This window comes from Bos javanicus, chromosome 18, assembly GCF_032452875.1.
Source record: "Bos javanicus breed banteng chromosome 18, ARS-OSU_banteng_1.0, whole genome shotgun sequence".
Lineage (NCBI taxonomy): Eukaryota > Metazoa > Chordata > Mammalia > Artiodactyla > Bovidae > Bos > Bos javanicus.
In genome coordinates this window covers 24993270-25011638 of record NC_083885.1, presented here as the reverse complement: position 1 = coordinate 25011638, position 18369 = coordinate 24993270, and the positions used below count along the sequence as shown (strand labels likewise).

General features: G+C 39.8%; 1 protein-coding gene across 3 annotated transcripts in view; it reads right to left on the bottom strand.

Moving 5' to 3' along the window:
* NUP93 (nucleoporin 93) overlaps window positions 1-18369 on the bottom strand; it is a 103010-nt gene that overhangs the window by 68330 nt on the left and 16311 nt on the right. For all 3 annotated transcript variants that reach the window (XM_061387271.1, XM_061387268.1, XM_061387269.1), the window contains exon 3: window positions 6440-6557. In XM_061387271.1, coding sequence (XP_061243255.1) covers window positions 6440-6557 — 118 coding nt within the window. The remainder of the gene's footprint in view (window positions 1-6439; window positions 6558-18369) is intronic.

The following is an 18369-nucleotide window of genomic DNA, read 5'->3' as shown; positions in this document are numbered from 1 at the left end:
TCAGAAAGCATCACTATGAACAAAGCTACTGGAGGTGATGGAACTCCCGCTGAGCTATTTCAAATCCTAAAAGATGATGCTGTGAAAGTGCTGCACTCAATATGCCAGCAAATTTGGAAAACTCAGCAGTGGCCCCAGGACTGGAAAAGGTCAGTTTTCATTCCAATCCCTAAGAAAGGCAACGCCAAAGAATGCTCAAACTACCGCACAACTGCACTAATCTTACACGCTAGCAAAATAATGCTCAAAATTCTCCAAGCCAGGCTTCAATAGTACATGAACCATGAAATTCCAGATGTTCAAGGCGGATTCAGAAAAGTCAGAGGAACAAGAGATCAAATTGCCAACATCTGCTGGATCATCAAAAAGCTAGAGAGTTTCAGAAAAACATCTATTTCTGCTTTATTGACTATGCCAAAGCCTTTGACGGTGTGAATCACAACCAACCATGGAAAATTCTTAAAGAGATGGGAATACCAGACCACTTTACCTGTCTCCTGAGAAATCTGTATGCAGGTCAAGAAGCAGCATTTAGAACCGAACATGGAACAGCAGACTGGTTTCAAATAGGAAAAGGAGTCAAGGTTGTATATTGTCACCCTGCTTATTTAACTTATATGCAGAGTACATCATGTGAAATGCCAGGCTGGATGAAGCACAAGCTGGAATCAAGATGCCAGGAGAAATATCAATAACCTCAGATATGCAGATGACACCACCTTTATGGCAGAAAGTGAAGAACTAAAGAGCCTCTTGATGAAAGTGAAAGAGAGTGAAAAAGTTGGCTTAAAACTCAACATTCAGAAAACTAAGATCATGGCATCCAGCCCCATCACTTCATGGCAAATAGATGGAGAAACAATGGAAACAGTGAGTGACTTTATTTTTTTGAGCTCCAAAATCACTGCAGATGGTGACTGAATCCATGAAATTAAAAGATGCTTGCTCCTTGGAAGAAAAGCTATGACCAACCTAGACAGCATATTAAAAAGCAGACACATTACTTTGCCGACAAACGTCCATCTAGTCAAGGCTATGGTTTTTCCAGTAGTCATGTATGGATGTGAGAGTTGGACTATAAAGAAAGCTGAGTGCCCAAGAACTGACACTTTTGAACTGTGGAGTTGGAGAAGACTCTTGAGAGTCCCTTGGGCTGCAAGGAGATCAAACCAGTCAATCCTAAAGGAAATCAGTTCTGAATATTCACTGGAAGGACTGATGTTGAAGCTGAAACTCCAATACTTTGGCCACCTGATGTGAAGAACTGACTCATTGGAAAAGACCCTGATGCTGAGAAAGATTGAAGGCAGGAGGAGAAGGGGACAACAGAGGATGAGATGGTTAGATGGCATCACCGACTCGATGAACATGAGTTTGAGCAGGCTTTGGGAGCTGGTGATGGACAGGGAAGCATGGTGTGCTGCAGTCTATGGGGTGGCAAAGCGTCGGACACGACTGAGCGGCTGAACTGACTGAAGATACTGTTCGCCCATTCAGAATGCCCCTTCTCTCAACTAATTCAAGCTAGGAAAAGCTTACTGCATTCTCCCCTCAGTATTAATATTTTGCCAGTACTAATCCTGAAGAACTGCTATTAGCATACTAATCATTCTAGGCAAGTCTGACCCTCTTTTCAACAAACTGCCATAGGATTTCTGGAACCAATTCCCTACCAACAACTTGCCAGTACTACAAACACACAATTATTAATAGCATTCAACCACTTTTCCTCTTAGCTGTTATATATAGCTGCATTTAATCAGCAGTACCTTAATTCTGAAGGTATAAAATTAAAATATAAACCTCGAAAATAACAATTTAGGTGATATGGGATTATAACACCAGTGATTTGTTTTATACTTAACCAAAGCCATTTAGTTTCTTCTGGTTATTTACAAGATAAGCTAACAGTGGTTTGAGCATAACTCTACATTTCCAAGGACAGAAAAAGGAAGGACATAATGAATATTTTACTATAGATACAGTGTGGTAAGCAGAACAAGTTTTTAACAAATCAATTATTATTGCATCATTAGTTTTATATGTGATACATCAGTTCCCTGACTCATTTTCTTACAGCTATTTTCCTCTCTTTTTAGGACTTTTTTTTCTCTTTACTTATACAGGACAGATTTCCATTTGGAAATTTAGCAGACTATGAAGATCTTTAGTTCTGTATAGGGTTTCTTGTGTATAGAAGGGGCTGTATTTTCATTTATCAAGATTTAAACTGGCTGCTAAGTCAATTCCAGTAACATAATCTAGGTTGCTGTTTACTTTGTGGGGGACCATTCAGAAAGTTTTGTTTTTTTCCTAAGCAGTAAAGCCAACATGCTACATTTGGAGGCCATGGGAAGAGAGATCTGAGACTATGAAAGAGGTAGCATCTAAGGAAGGCCTTAAGAGTGTCAGACTGAAAGGGGGCTCAGACATTTTCAGAGGTGCTATTCCACGCTAAAGCATGGTGGTGAGCAAAGGCCTAAAGTATAAACGGAAAGCAGGGTGGTTGGTAGCCTGGTTGGCCGAAGGAGAAACCTCTTTCTCACCCCCAGTACTCCCTCCCCTCCTAGATTTAATGCTACCTGTCCTTACCCCGAAAACTAAAGTACTTAAAACTATTTTAAAAAATCAGGCTGTTTCTAGCAGTCAGCCTCACCTTTCAAAGGCCTAAAAGAGAGCTGAGGGTGAGATCAGATACTTAATTGAGCTTTGCAGTCCCTGGAACAACTAGCAATAGACGCCTTATCCTGACACTCCATCCAGTTGTGAAACACAGAATGTTTCATTTCAGTTAATTTATAGTTTTACATTTTCTGGCACTGTTAATACAGTGGGTTAAAGTAGCTATGTCTAAGTCCTAACTCCTGGTACCAGTGAATGTGATCCTATTTGGAAATGGGGTCTCTGCAAATGTAATTACGATAAGGATCTCTAGCTGAGATCATCTTGGATTTAGGGTGGGCCCTAAATCCAATGGCTGGTGTTCTTAGAAGGGAGAAGTGGATTGACACACATGAGGAAAGAAAGAAAAAAAACCTATGAAGATGGAGGCAGACTGCGCCTCTGCTGTCACAGGTCAAGGGGAGTCAGGAGCCACCAGAAGCTAGAAGAGGAAGGAGTCTCCCCTAGTGCCTTCAGAGGGCCCTGCCAACACCCTGATTTCAAAGTTCTGAGCTCCAGAACAGCGAGAGAATGAATTTCTAATGTTTTAGGCCACTAAGTTTGTGGTAATTTGTTATGGCAGCAATACGAATCTAAGTAAGTTTAGCAATAATATTATATTTTGGTCTATTGCCATTTGGAAATATTGCAGGCTAATGCCAAGAAACTGCAGCTCCCATTTTTATGGCCAGCCCAGGTTATTTCTGCACAGCTTTCTTAAAAAATACATGTAATCTAGTGAAAAAGCCCAGAACACAACTGAACTGTGTAACTGTGTACTTTATTACTATGTAATACATATCATCCATGGTACATTAGGTCTGTTCAGACCACAGTAAAAATGTGCAGTCTACCCTCAGTACTTTTTCTTCCAAAGACAGAAGTGAGCAAGAGGATCTCTGTGAGAGGAACAGTACTTACAAGCACCACAAAGTCACTCAGAATAGAGCAGTAGCTGCTTTAGTACCACATCCTGTTAACAATTATTGCTCTTCATCTCTATTACAGCAAATGTGTAGGCCTTCTTTATGAACATTTCCAAAAATTAAGTCAATAAACATTTTTTAAAATTTCACTAGTATCATTCAAACATATATTTAAGTGGGTTTATTTAAATATGTTACCTTTGCTGGCCACAGCAATTTAAAAATGCATTCTCAGTGCATGCCAAGATCACTGATTATGATAAACAACAAAAAACTTGTATTAATTTCAAGCTCCATTAGAAAGAGAAGGAAATACAATCAATGTTTACCAAACAGAAAAGGACAATCTATTCATGGAAAAATGCCTTTTCAAGCTTATAAGTAATGCAAACATTGGACAATACAAAGTCTTGGGCAGAATCTACCAAAGGCTCCTTCAGCATTTCCTTTTATGAAAATATATACTGACATAATAAATTCACTCTGACTGATACTCAGTATATGAGATTAGGATGTGTTCTTATCTCAGAACTGCATAGTTGGAAAACATGACATTCATATACAAAAACTGATCAGATTTATACTATGTGAATCATTTCAATAAAGCTGGTAAGAAAAATAAGTGAGAAGAAAGTGTCCATCAAAAAGTATATCTGGTTTTTCAAACTGAAAATGTCCAAATTAACTCTTCCTGGATAATCAATACATGAAGAGAAGAATTAAAAGGAGGATCACTCCTGTGAAGGGGGGAGGCTGGCTTGGCTCCTATATCTGATTACTACACAGGAAGTCAGAAAAGGACGTGATACTATATCGTGCACAGGAAGTTAAGGCATAGGTCAACGGAGCCACACAATGCAACTTAAGACTTCAAATCTCTATCAACCACTAGCTCAAATTAGGCCAAAGACTCAGTCCTTTGAAAGTTAAATTTTCTTCTTTAAAAGGCTTTGCTGGCAAGAAGATGAAGTCAACAGAGGATTTTATTTTGAAACTAGTTAGTCTTAAATCTTTGTCTTAAAACTAGTTAGTCTTTGCAGGTCTAGATGATCAATTCCCAAATAATCAAAATTTATCTTAGAGCAACCAACTCACATTTTTAAAAATATTCCAGAATAGCTCAACTGAGAGGTTAAATTCCAAAATGGAAGCATCCTTCCTCTCAAAGTTCAAAGGTTCACAGCAGGGGCAGGACCAAAACTCTTAGCCATGCTTATTCCAAATTAAGAAACTTTCTCTGATGTGACCAAGCATGCACTGCTAGGAAGCCACCTAATGGGGCTGTTGAAGGACAGTGTTCACACATAAAGTAGAAGGTTAGAATAAATCATTATTACCTAATACATCTGTAAACCTGTCATTAATCCCTCAGAGCAAAAAATGTAACACATCAAAGGGAATTCATGAACTGCCTCACTAAACATTGCTGGGTATTCCAAATATGCATTACAAATATGCCAAAGAAAGTCAAAAAAGCAGTTTTTAAAATAAACAACTTATCTGGCATCTTAAACATTAAAAACAACTCAAATAACAACCTTTCAGTAAGTGCCATCTCTTTCCACACTATTTGGATACTCCCCTAAATACATGGTGATTATTCAAATTATTTGAACTATATCCCATCCAACCACCTTGATCCTGTTGTAAGTACTGGGTTGGTAAAAGAGCTCATTTGGGCATTTCCATAGATGTTATGGGAAAACCCGAATGATCTTTTTGGCCACCCCCAATATTTGTTTACAGGGCATCAAGCAAAATAGAAGGTGGAGAGAGGAACAGTTAAAACTTAAAAAAAAGAGGCAATTATACATGCCATTTTAAAATTACATGGAAATAAGAAAGCATCTGTAACGTGAGAGGCAAATATAATTTAGCATATAAAACTGGGAAAAACTGAATTTTCATAGTCTGGGAACATATCAATAACACAGAAAATAACGAACATCTGTAGTTATTCAACTCTCAACTCAAAAGTCTAGGGTTTTAGGTTTCTGAAGTGGAATAAATGCAGTAGCACTGTGGCCATTAGATGGATTAAAACAGTTCTTGAGAAGGATGGTGGGGTGAAGTGTTTCAAATTGAGCCCAAATAATAATAGATCCATTCATACTAGGATTTGCCTCTGTAGGACCTGCATCCTTTTATCTCAAAGGTAAGTCAATGACAAAAATGGTATCCTACCATCCCTTCACTCTAACACAAATCAGTGCTCCAATTCCTCAAAACTAAATGGATCCCAAGATTTTTTCTTAACAATTTTGGACACACACTCACACAGCCACTAGTTTCTGATTAGATTAAAATAGCAATCAATTGTGCCAGTGGCATGCTAGGTTAAATGAGACTGGAGTGCTCTATTAGGCCATTTCCTGGTGCCACTAATGGAGCCAAATACTTCCTAGAAATCGATAAGTGGGTTTCAGTAAATAGTACTTAAGTTTTTCCCAGCTCTTTGCCAATGCATACAAGCAAGATGCAGAAAAGAAATGTGGAAGAGGAATAGTAAAACTATTTGAGATCTAGCAAAGAAAGCAAGAGAAACTTACAACTAATGTCTCTGTCCCTTGGATTAAGCCCAAAGAAGGAAGACAAATCTGTGCTCGTAATTACAATAATTTAAAAAGTGCAGGTCGGAACTGCTTCCCTAAATTCAGTCTTACAGAGCACTGTGAAAATAATCCAATGTTCCTCCAAATCTGAGCCTCTCATTCTCTTAATATTTGAAGAAGAAAATTAACAAAGAAATATGGAATTACTAAACCAGCTGGTGAACAAAGGGTCAGCGCCTTCAGCTGGGGTTGCATGCTCAGGGTTTCACTGCACCAGTCCTGGTGCCTGGCATCCCTTACCTGAATGTCTGTATCCTTCACAGGCTCAAGAGGCTCGAAAGTGGTGGCTGCACTCAGACTCTCCAATCGCTGTGAGATGTGGGATATGTCAAGTCCCCGAGACCCAAGGAGAACTGACCTATATGAGGATACAGGGCAGGGAGAAAAAAAGAATTAGGACATCTAATGTACTTCCTAAAATATTAAAGAGTATTTTTAGTATAAAACATCTTATACGCTGCATGAATACTTTTGTATGGTTGCTTTATACCTTTCCAAAAACATCTACCACCTGGTATAACAGATACAACGTTGCATTTTTTAGTAAGAGTTCTGATCATGCCTAAATTAGAGTGAGGGACCTATATAGGATAAAATGATAGCATATCAATAAAATCATAGGCTAAACTGCTTCAAATATTTTACAGTGAAGAAAACTGTGAGGTGGGTATTATTCTCAATCACCATTTTCCAGATGGGGGGACCAAAGTGCAAAGAGGTTAACCAACTTATTCAAAATCACAAAGCCAGGAAACAGCAGAGCCAGGTCACCAAACTCCACAGCACAAACTCTTAACCAGCACGCTATATTTACAGCCTCTGTACAGACAGATGTAGTGAACCTCAAAATTTTAGAAGCTTAAGGAGTAACCTAGTTCAAACTTCATTCATTAAGGAAACTAAAAGTCCAGGGCAATCAATAACCTGCAAAGGGCAGTAAAACCAGAATTCAAGGCCAATTCTCCAAAGATTCTCTTCAAAAGCCAAACATCATGTAAAGTGCATCTTCAAGTTCCCCCCCTGTTGCCCAGTCTAACACGTGACTAATAAATGCTTTTCAAGGGAAATGAGAATAATACAGCTGGATTTATGTCTACTCACTTGAGTAATGTGACAATGGAAACCAAAAATAATTATAGAGTCTCACTAATATCCAGAACACTTTCTAGAAGAAAGAAACCTAGGAAGATTAAGTTGTTTAGACTGTTACTTTTGGATTACGGTTTAATACCTCAACATTCCACTGACAAAGTCTCCGCTCATTCTGAGTAATTCAGAAGAAGTGAGACCACCTGGCAGCACAAGTAACCCTAATACCTATGGGTGTTACACTGAAGAAGACCAACTCTGAACACACTTATTGGAGAAATGAAAGGACTTCTCAAGCCTATTTCCACTGTACTAAGTACCACTAATGGTACTAAGTGCTACTAACAGATGATGTGCACCCAGAGGACTCCCCACTGTAGATTTTTGTCTCTTCTATCAGAATGGTCAGCTCTGATGCCATCCCTGGCCTGCCCTCCAGGCTATCATTTCAAACAGATAATCTTGCCTCTCTCTTCTAACAATCCTTGACAGCTAACTTCCTAATACACTGGTTCCCAGTCTTGGTTGCACATTAGAATCACCTAGACAACTTCCCTCCCAGTGATTCTGATAATGCTGGGTGAAGATTGGAGACTGGGTATCAATATAATGCTCTCCTTCCTTTTTTAGTAACAGCTTTACTGAGATATTATTCATATATCACACAATTCACCCACTTAAGTGTATAATTTCATGGGTTTCCGTGTATTCACAGGGTTGTACATCCATCACCACAATTTATTTTAGAACATTTTCATCCCCCTCCCCCCTCCTAATTTTCCAACAACCCATCAGCAGTCATGGGAATTTAAGATGCCCATGTCTCCACAAATCTCTCCCCAGCCTCTGGCAACCAGTAATTTATTTTCCATCTCTCTAACTTCTCCTATTCTGGACATTTTCTATAAATGGAATTATAAAATATGTGGCTGTTTGTGACTGGCTTCTTCCACTTAGCGTATTTTCAAGGTTGATCCATGTTGCAGCATGTATCAGTACTTTATTTCCTTTTATTATTGCACAGTACTCCATTATATGAATATGCTATCTCTTATAGTTATGAACATACCCATTCATCAGTTGGAGGACAGCTAGGTTGTTTCTACTTTTGGCTTTTATAAAAATGCTGCCATGAACATTCACGGACAAAATTCTTTTTCTTTTTTTTTTTTTAATATTTATTTGGCTGCACTGGGTCTTGGTTATCTTAGTTGTAGCATGTGGGATTTAGTTCCCTGACCAGGGATTGAACCCAGGCTCCCTGCACTGGGAGCACAGAGTCTTAGTCGCTGGACCATCACGGAAATCCTTGTACAAGTTTTTACATTAATTTATGTTTTCATTTCTCGTGAGTATATACCTAGGAGCGGAACTGCTAGATTATATATTAACTCCTTGTTTAACCTTCTGAAGAACTGTCAGACTATTTTCCAAAGCAGTTACACTATTTCATATTCCCATAAGCAATGTACGAGGGTTCCAACTTTTTCCATATCTTTTGCCAATACCTGTTATTACCTTTTTGATTGCAGCCATCTTAGTGAACTCCCCCTTTTAAACTATTATAGGAAAAATCTTAATATTTTATTATAAAATAACAAACCTTGTACATATTGCTGTTGTTCAGTTGCCAAGCCATATCCAACTCTTTGCCACCCCATGGACTGTAGCATGCCAGGCCTCCCTGTCCCTCACCATCTCCCAGAGTTTGCCCAAGTTCATGTCTGTTCCATCGGCAGTACCATCCAGCCATCTCATCCTTTGACGCCCCCTTCTCCATCTGCTCTCAATCTTTTCCAGCATCAGGGACTTTTCGAATGAGTCAGCTGTTTGCATCAGGTGACCAAAATACTGGTACCTATCACTGCTTCAAAAATTAGCATGTCGTAGGAAAGTTTATTTCATCTACATCCCCACCCACTTTCCTCTCGCTACCACCCAGATTATTTCAAAAGAAATTCAAGATATTTCTCCAATTACTTAAAATTATTTTTAAGATTTGTGTTTGTTTGAATAGAACACAAATTAGTTCTCTGCTTGCAAATAACTGATATGCCTCCAAGTGTCTTTTCATCCACATAGGCTGCCCCGTCTCATTTTTTTTCTTACAATTGCTTTGTTTGGAGACTCTAGTTCATTTGTCCCGTAGAGCAACACTACTCAAACTTGAAACGTGCATGTGAATCACCTGGGAAACTTGTTAATATGCAGATCGTTTCAGCAGGTCTGAGAGAGTATGAGCGTCTCCATTTCTAAAAAGCTCACGGCTGATGCTTATGCTGTTGATCTATGGGCCACACTCAGAGTAGCAAGGATGTAGTTCCCCACATAAAGGTTTTACTGACTGCATCCCCATGATGTAATTTAGCAGGGTCCTTTGGCCTCTCCTATCCAATTTCCTGTAAATTGAAGGTAAGTGCTGACAGTCGGATCAGATTCATGTGGCATTATTTTATTTTTTTGGTTCGATTACTTCAGACTTTTATCAAGAGGTATGTAACGTCTGATTACCTCTTTTTGGAATGTTACCAGACGCTGATGATCACTGCTGAGATTCATTAATTCCTCAGAGGTTGCAAAATGGTGGTATTCTATCTTTATTAGCTGGAATATTTCCCCTCAGAGACGCTCTTCATCAACTGTGTGGTTACTCTGAATAACGAGTTGATTCTCTAGCATCCTCCAAAGGTGACTGATGAGTCTTGCTTTAGTATCATTATGAACTCATGAATTTAAGCATATTTGATGTGTTTCACTCCACGCAGTTATTATCTTTATCATGCTCAAAATCATCTCATCTGTGGTTAATAGAAGTCTTTTCAAGTTGGTTTCTGAGATCTTTTCACATGACTCAAGTGGACCTTCATAACTTCCTTGCCATCTGGTATAAGTTCATCTTACACAGACCTGGAATTGGTCAACTCTCCAAAGAGCCCCAGTTACTTTTTATTAAGAAATGGATTTTTAGAGCATACTCTCTGGGCACTAGGACTGCTACACTGTTTCTAAGCCTTCAACAGGCAGAGCTAGAAACAGAGTTTTTAATTTTGTTTCAGCTTCCTTAAGATAAATTATATCATGAGTTCATACTGACGCTTTAAATTCAAAATTAAAAACCTACAGTTTTGGGTTAAGCTCATAGACGGAGGAGCCTAGTGGGCCACAGTCCATGGGGTCGCTAAGAGTCAGACAAGACTCAGCGACTTCACTTTCACTTTTCACTTTCATGCATTGGAGAAGGAAATGGCAACCCACTCCAGTGTTCTTGCCTGGAGAATCCCAGGGATGGGGGAGCCTCGTGGGCTGCCGTCTACGGGGTTGCACAGAGTTGGACACGACTGAAGCGACTTAGCAGCAGCAGCAGCATAGATTTTCTATCTGCATCTCTCCCTTCTCTTATACCAAAAGTCCTAGTTCTCAACATCACCACCCTAACTATCTACTTGCTTTATCCTACGCTATATACACAACAATCTCAAAACAACAGTATTAATCCCTCCACCAACAATATCATTATTGACGACTGATTAAGATATTACTTGGAAATGTTCCTCTCTGAATGGTTGTGTCATCAACTGAATGAGCATTTATTTTTCTTCTGTAGGAATTTTTTGAGATTTGTTTTACAGTTATACAAAATATTTAAACCATTCCAAAGTCCAAAAAAAAAGTCCCTGTCTTCTCCATCTTATTTTTTCCCTTTTCCTATAGGTAACCGTCTGTGTTAATCACATCTTTTTACTTTTTGTTATTTGCTGCTTTGACATCTGGGGTCTTGCTGATACTGGAGGGACTGCCTCTCTCAGGTTTGCTAATCCTAGAGGCCTGCAAGCACATATAACATATGCATACTAATCAATCCAGAGCCCATACCTCAACCACCTCCTTCACTGGGACACTATCCTCTTCCCTAATCATCTCAGGGCTAGGTACCAAACAACCAGAGACAGCACTTTTACCCTAGAGCCCACTGAAGTGATTCAAACTAGCCAATCCTAAGCCTGCTCATCATGCCTTCTTACAGAAACCACAGTAAAGGCTTTTGCCCACGTGTTCCCCTTACTTCATTTGCCCCGACTGACCTCAGTGCTTCCTCAGTGGCCCTGCATAGCATGCTCTGCCTCCTGTTTCTGGAAAAATGTGAGTAGAAACTTCTTCCCTCATGACAGTCATATCCCTGTCTTCATGTCTTAGCATACTTTATTATAGCAAACCTTCAGTTCAGTTCAGTTCACTCAGTCGTGTCCGACTCTTTGCAACCTCATGAATTGCAGGCCAGGCCTCCCTGTCCATCACCAACTCCCGGAGTTCACTCAAACTCACGTCCATCGAGTCGGTGATGCCATCCAGCCATCTCATCCTCTGTCGTCCCCTTCTCCTCCTGCCCCCAATCCCTCCCAGCATCAGAGTCTTTTCCAATGAGTCAACTCTTCGCATGAGGTGGTCAAAGTACTGGAGTTTCAGCTTTAGCATCATTCCTTCCAAAGAACACCCAGGGCTGATCTCCTTTATAATGGACTGGTTGGATCTCCTTGCAGTCCAAGGGACTCTCAAGAGTCAAATACTTATATACATTTGTGTTTTCTACTTTTTGCAAACAGTTTTACTGAGACATAATCCACATACTATTTAATCATCCACTGAAAACGTGTAATTCAGACACATGTATATGTATGACTGAATCACTTTTGCTGCACTCCTGAAACTAGTAACATTTTTAATCAACTATAATATAAAGTAAAAATTAAAAATAAATTTTAAAAAATGGCAGAATGTTGATATGATGGGTGATGGGTACCTGGGAGTTTACTATACTGTTTTCTCTACTCTTACGAATGTTTTAACATTTTCATAATAAAAGGGTTAAAAAGAAGTGTGATGGGGTGGGTGGGAGGAAATCTCAAAAAAAAAAAAAAAAAAGTGGTTTTTAATATATTCACAGATTTGTGCAACCAACACTACAATTAATTTTAGAAATCTTTTCATTACCCAGAAAAGAAACTCCTTACCCAGAGCAGTCACTCCCCAGGCCCCCTAATCTATCACTCCCTTGACAACCTCTAATCTACTCTCTGTTTCTATGTATTTGCCTACCCTGCACGTTGCATGTAAATGGTACTATACAGTATATAGTCTTTTGTGACTGGCTTCTTTCACTTAGCATGTTTTTTCAAGGTTCATCCATGGTGGAGTATGTATTAGTAGTTTATTCTTTTTTATTGCCAAATAGTATTCCATTATATGGATATACCACTTTTCATTTATCAATTTTTCAGTCGTTAGGCATTTGGATTGTTTCCCCTTTTTGGCAACTACAAGTAATGCTGCTATGAACACTCATGTACAGGTTTCTGTGTGGACCACTGTTTTCCTTCCTGCTGGGTATACGCCTGGGAGTGGAACTGCTCATGTATATGGAAACTCTATATTTAACCTTTTGAGGAACTGCTAGACGGTTTTGTAAACTCTGCACCACTTTACATTCCTACTGACAGTATATGAGGGTTTCAATATTTTCCACATTCTTTCCATTTGTTATTACCTATCTTTTTGACTACAGCCATCCTAGCGGGGGTGAAGTGGTATCTTTCTGTGGTTTTGATCTGCAACTCCCTGATGGTTAGTGAACTGAATATCTTTTCATTTGTTTACTGGACATGAACAGACCTCCTTTGGAGAAACGCCTATTCAGACCCGCTAATCTTAAAGCTGGGGTGTCTTCTGGTGCAGCCACTATGTAAAACAGTAAGGAGGTTTCTCAAAAGAAAAATGCTAAAACAGAACTACCGTATGATCCAGTGACTTCACTTGGAATATATACTCGGCAAAAATGAAAACACTAATTCAAAAAGATACATGTATCCAATGTTCATAGCAGCACAGTAGCCAAGATATGGAAGCAACTCAAGTGCCATCCACAGATGATAAAGAAAATGTGGTGTATATGTATGTGTGTATATATATATACACACACACACAATGGACTGTTATTCACTCATAAAAAAGAATGAAAATTTGCATTTGCAGCAACATGGACGGACTGAGAAAGCATTATACTTAGTGAAATTAAAAACAAATACTGTATGACATCACTTATATATGATATCTAAAAAATAATACAAATGTAATTAAAAAATAATACAAATATAATCTAAAAAATAATACAAACAAATGTATCTGCAAAACAGAAACAGACTGACAGACAGAGAAAACAAATGGTTAGCAGAGAGGAGAGGGAGAGGGGGAGGAGCACATTAGATACGGGATTAAGAGACACAAACTACTACACATAAAACAGATAAGGAACAAGGATACACTGTAGAGCACAGGGAATTATAGCCATTGTCTTTTAACAACTTTCAATGGATGATAACCTGTAAAAACACTGAGTCACAATGCTGTCCATCTGCAACTAATATTGTAAATCAATACTACTTCAAAACAGAGTTGTCTTTTTATTATTGAGTTGTAAGAGATTTTAATACATTCTGGATGTAAGTCCCTTATCCAATATATAATATACAAACATTTTCTCCCCATTCTGTGGGTTATTTTCTTCCCTGATAGTGTCCCTTAAATCACAAAAGCTTTTTAATTTTGATGAAGTTCGGTTTATTTTTGATTCTGTCACTTGCGCTTTTGGTTTCATATCCAAAAAGGCTCTGTCCAACCTAAGGTCAGGAAGATTTATGCCTATGTTTTCTTCTAAGAGTTTTAAAATTTTAAAGACAAATACCGTATGATTTCACTTATATGCAGAATCTCAAAACCAAATCAAGTGAACAAACATAACAAAACAGAAACAGACTCATAGATTCAAAGAACAGGTGGTTGCCAGAGGGGAGGGAGGTAGGGGGAACGAGTGAAATGCAGGGAGGGAGATCAGGAGGTACAAACTTCCAATTATAAAATAAATGCGTCACTGGAATGAAATGCACAGAATGGGAAATACAGTCAATAATACTGTAATAACTTTGTATGGTGAGATGGTAACTAGACTTATGTGATCATTCTATAAAGAAATATCGAATCACTGTTATACCTGGAATTAACAAAGTGCTCTAGCTCAATTATACTTCAATTAAAAAAAAAGATTGTTGTGGCCATTCTAGGTTCCTTGAATTTCTATACAAATTTTAGGATCAATTTATAAGTTGCTGCAAAAAAGCCACCTGGGATTTTGATAGGAATTGCACTTAATCCATAGATCAATTTGGGGAATGTTAACATCTTAATGAGATGAAGTTTTCCAATCCACACACATGGACTTTCCTTCACCTGCTTTCTTAAATAACGGAGAAGGCAATGGCACCCCACTGCAGTACTCTTGCCTGGAAAATTCCGTGGATGGAGGAGCCTGGTAGGCTGCAGTCCATGGGGTCCCGAAAAGTCGGACATGACCAAGTGACTTCACTTTGACTTTTCACTTTCATGCATTGGAGAAGGAAATGGCAACCCACTCCAGTGTTTGTGCCTGGAGAATCCCAGGGACGGCGGAGCCTGGTGGGCTGCTGTCTATGGGGTCGCACAGAGTTGGACACGACTGAAGCAACTTAGCAGCAGCAGCAGCAGCAGCAGCAGCAGCATACACGTTCCTCCACCTTTCATGTTTATTTTACTTAGCAACATGGCCTGGAGACACTCCATCCAATGAGTGTATATTCTCATTCCTTTCTGCTACTGCTATGCACATGCACCACATTTATTCAACCAGTCCCATATTGATGGATACTGGAATTGTTTCTAACTTTTGCTATTACAACCAATGCTGCAAAGAATATCCTTGTGCACACATCTTTTTGTACTTTTGCCAGTGTATCTTTGGGAGAGATCTTCAGAAGTGTGACAGCTGGGTCAAGAGTAAATTCACTAGCTACTGCCAAATTCTGTCCCACCGGCACTCTATCCCCACCAGTGATACGTGAGAATGTATTCAGAGGCCAGAGATTTAAAGGCATACCAGGGTTGGGAACCTTGACATTTAAAAATTAGCTATGAAAATTATGAGGAAAAGTCATAGAGGTGGCTGGTGCCCAGAGGAAGTGTGCAGTTCACGGACTGTGCAGTGCATTCACAGGAGCCCTGATTGGGGTGGGGAGCTGGGGGTGGAGGGAGGGACCATGAAGGAGGCAGGCAATCTGGGGTAGGGATGATGTTACTAATACCAACAAAGGCTGTTTCACCTTCTCAGGGCGGAAAAACCCAAAGGTTCCCTGCCCCAATTTTTACAAGCCAGAGAGCCTCTCCTGAGCAGAAAGCCAGAGAAGCTGGAGTCAAACAGTCCAGTCCCAGGAGAACAAGAAGACAAAAGCTGTTCTCAGAAGAAAGTCCAGAGGCCTGGGTTAGTCCCATCTGTCAGATACTGACTGAAAATCCTGGACAGCTCACTTGTCCAAGCTTCCTTTTTCTCCTGCTAACATGTAGAGGAAAGCCCTGCCTCTCTCACCTCTCAGGGCTGTGAAGACCAGTTGGGAGAATGCCCATGATAAGCCTTGGGAACTGAACATGCCTCACAAACAAGAGGGATTCGCACTGCCCAAGCTGGGTTGGAGTTCTGGCGTGATTACCTGCTCTCTGACTCCTCAATATAAAAAGGAGACAGTCACACTTATTTCAAAGGGTTATTTTATTTCACAGCAAAGTACATAATGCATGTAAAGTACTTGGCACAGCGTCTGACAAACAATAAGTGCTTTAAAAGGTAGGTTAGTAGTATGAGCACAGAAAATGTTATAATCTGCTGTTTAACTCTGGGCAAATAAAAGTGTATACATGTTTTGCCTAATCATGGGGAAAACTGTGAAAGAACAAGCAAGTTAATGGCATTGATCACCTTGTAGGTAAAGTTAGGCAGAGAGAGTGATTGCCGACTTTTTCTTTGTATCCGAGGTTGTTTGGTTTCTGAGCTGAATGGAAAAATTCAATGAGGCATCGCCCGTGGGAAAAGAGGGGGATGTAATTGACGATGTGTACCCAGACTGGGGTTCACAGCTACTGATAACATTCTATGTCTTAACTGCGCAATGTGCACAGCGGTATTCATTCACTTTACTACTATTTACACCATGAGTCGGCAAACTTAACTCCGTAAAAGGCAGACAGCAAGTACTTCAGGCTTTGCCGGCCATACAGTCTGTCATTACTACTCAACTCGGCTACTGTAGCACAAAGGCAGCACAGACAATACACAAACAAGTACGTGTGGCTGTGTTCCAACAAAACTTTAACAGGCAGCAAGTTGTATTTGGCTCCTGGGTCTTAGTCTGCCAACCCCTGATTTATACCTTCATATACGTTATGCATATTCTTTTATGTGTGAAGAAATTTAACAATTTAAAAATATCACACACACATGCAAAAAAGCAATCAAATCTGTTCCCTAAAATGAAAAATCCAACACAGTTTATTTAAACAAATGCATTTCAACACAGAACAATTCAATCTTAAATCTACAATCCAATCTTAACTAAAATCTTGAAGACAGAAATTTCTTTCAAAATTTATTTCATGTAAGAAAATTTTCCCTATTCACTTCTTTCCTCTGCCCTCATCCTGTACTAAAATATTCACATCACACTTTATGTCTCTGCCTATCACAGAGATGGAAAAATACAGTCATCAGCCCTTTGGTTTCTTTTTAAGCACCTGCCCCACCCTATACCCATTCTTTCAACGTTCCAAATTCCTCCCCCCTAAAATGATGAATTTAAGGTAGAAAGAAATGAGGAAGAATGGAAATTTACAAGAAAGAGAGCATGACTGATAATTGTTACCAAGAAAACATTTTCCCTTTTCGCTCTTAATAGGCTGTAAAGCTGATGCAATTAAATTATAACTATAGCAACTCAGCTGGCATCACAGTCCTTTCACTCCAGCAGCATCTTTTCACATAAGCAAAGCCTGCACGCTCGAGCCCCGGGGTAACTGCAGGCAGCCAGGAGCTGCAGCAGCAGGAGCCTGCAGGGAGGGTAAGTTAGTGGAAACGTCTGAAGGCTGGTTGGGGTGTTGGGCAATAGTGTAGGGGAGCAAGGATGGATAATAAAAAATCCCCACCAGGGTTCCCCTGATGTGCCTTTACCAATACCAACAGAACCAAGAAAACTTAGTATTTTAAAAAAATAAAATTCTGGGGAGGCCTACATAAGGATTTCTACAACATCCTTACCAATTCAGCATGGCAGCCAAAACATTCAGATCTCAAGATGAGTTGAAAAAAGAAAATGTGGCCGTTATACTCATCCTGGTGACATTCACTATGTATCCAAACAATGTCCCCACCTTAATACCGGCACTTATGTCTTTCTCAAGTTTAAGGAATGAAGACTGAGCAGATGACTGACGATTCCCATGATGCATTTTCCACAGAGAATCTCAGCCACTTTCCAGACCCAGCAAGGTCACCAGTAACAACACCTCTCCATCCTCCCATGACCCTTCCATAAGGCCTAAAGGAGCACACACTCTGGAGTCAACCTCACTGGGTCTGAATGCTGACTCACTACTCACCAGCTGTGTGATCCGAGAGAGTTATTGCCCTCTCTGAGCCTTAGCTGCTCAACTGTAATACAGGGGTCACAGTCCTACTATTTATTGTGAAAGTGAAAGTATTAGTCACTCAGTCGTGTCCGACTCTTTGTGACCCCACGGACTACAGCCAGCCAGGCTCCTCTGTCCATTGAATTCTCCAGGCAAGAACACTGGAGTGGGTTGCCATTTTATTGTGAGAGCTAAGCAAAATCTTACTGATGTACGGTAAGTAATCAATAAACACATTTGTTATGGAAAGTGGCAAGATTTTTTTTCTGCCTCACTAAAGAATAAGCTCCTTGAGGGCAAGGACCATGTCTAATTCATGGTCGTAGCCGAGAGAGTCCAGGCCTGGCACAGTGGGGATCCCAAACACATGTCTGTAGAATCAACAACCCAATGCATGCTGCATGGCAGCAGCAGCCACCGATCAACAGTCAATCTGCACTTTTCCCCTGCTGCACTTTCTCGGGGCTCATTCACTTTCCTCTTCTACAATCAACTGGCAGGCACTACATTTCCAAGGTCTTTTAGAAGCAGCCTATGGGGTCACT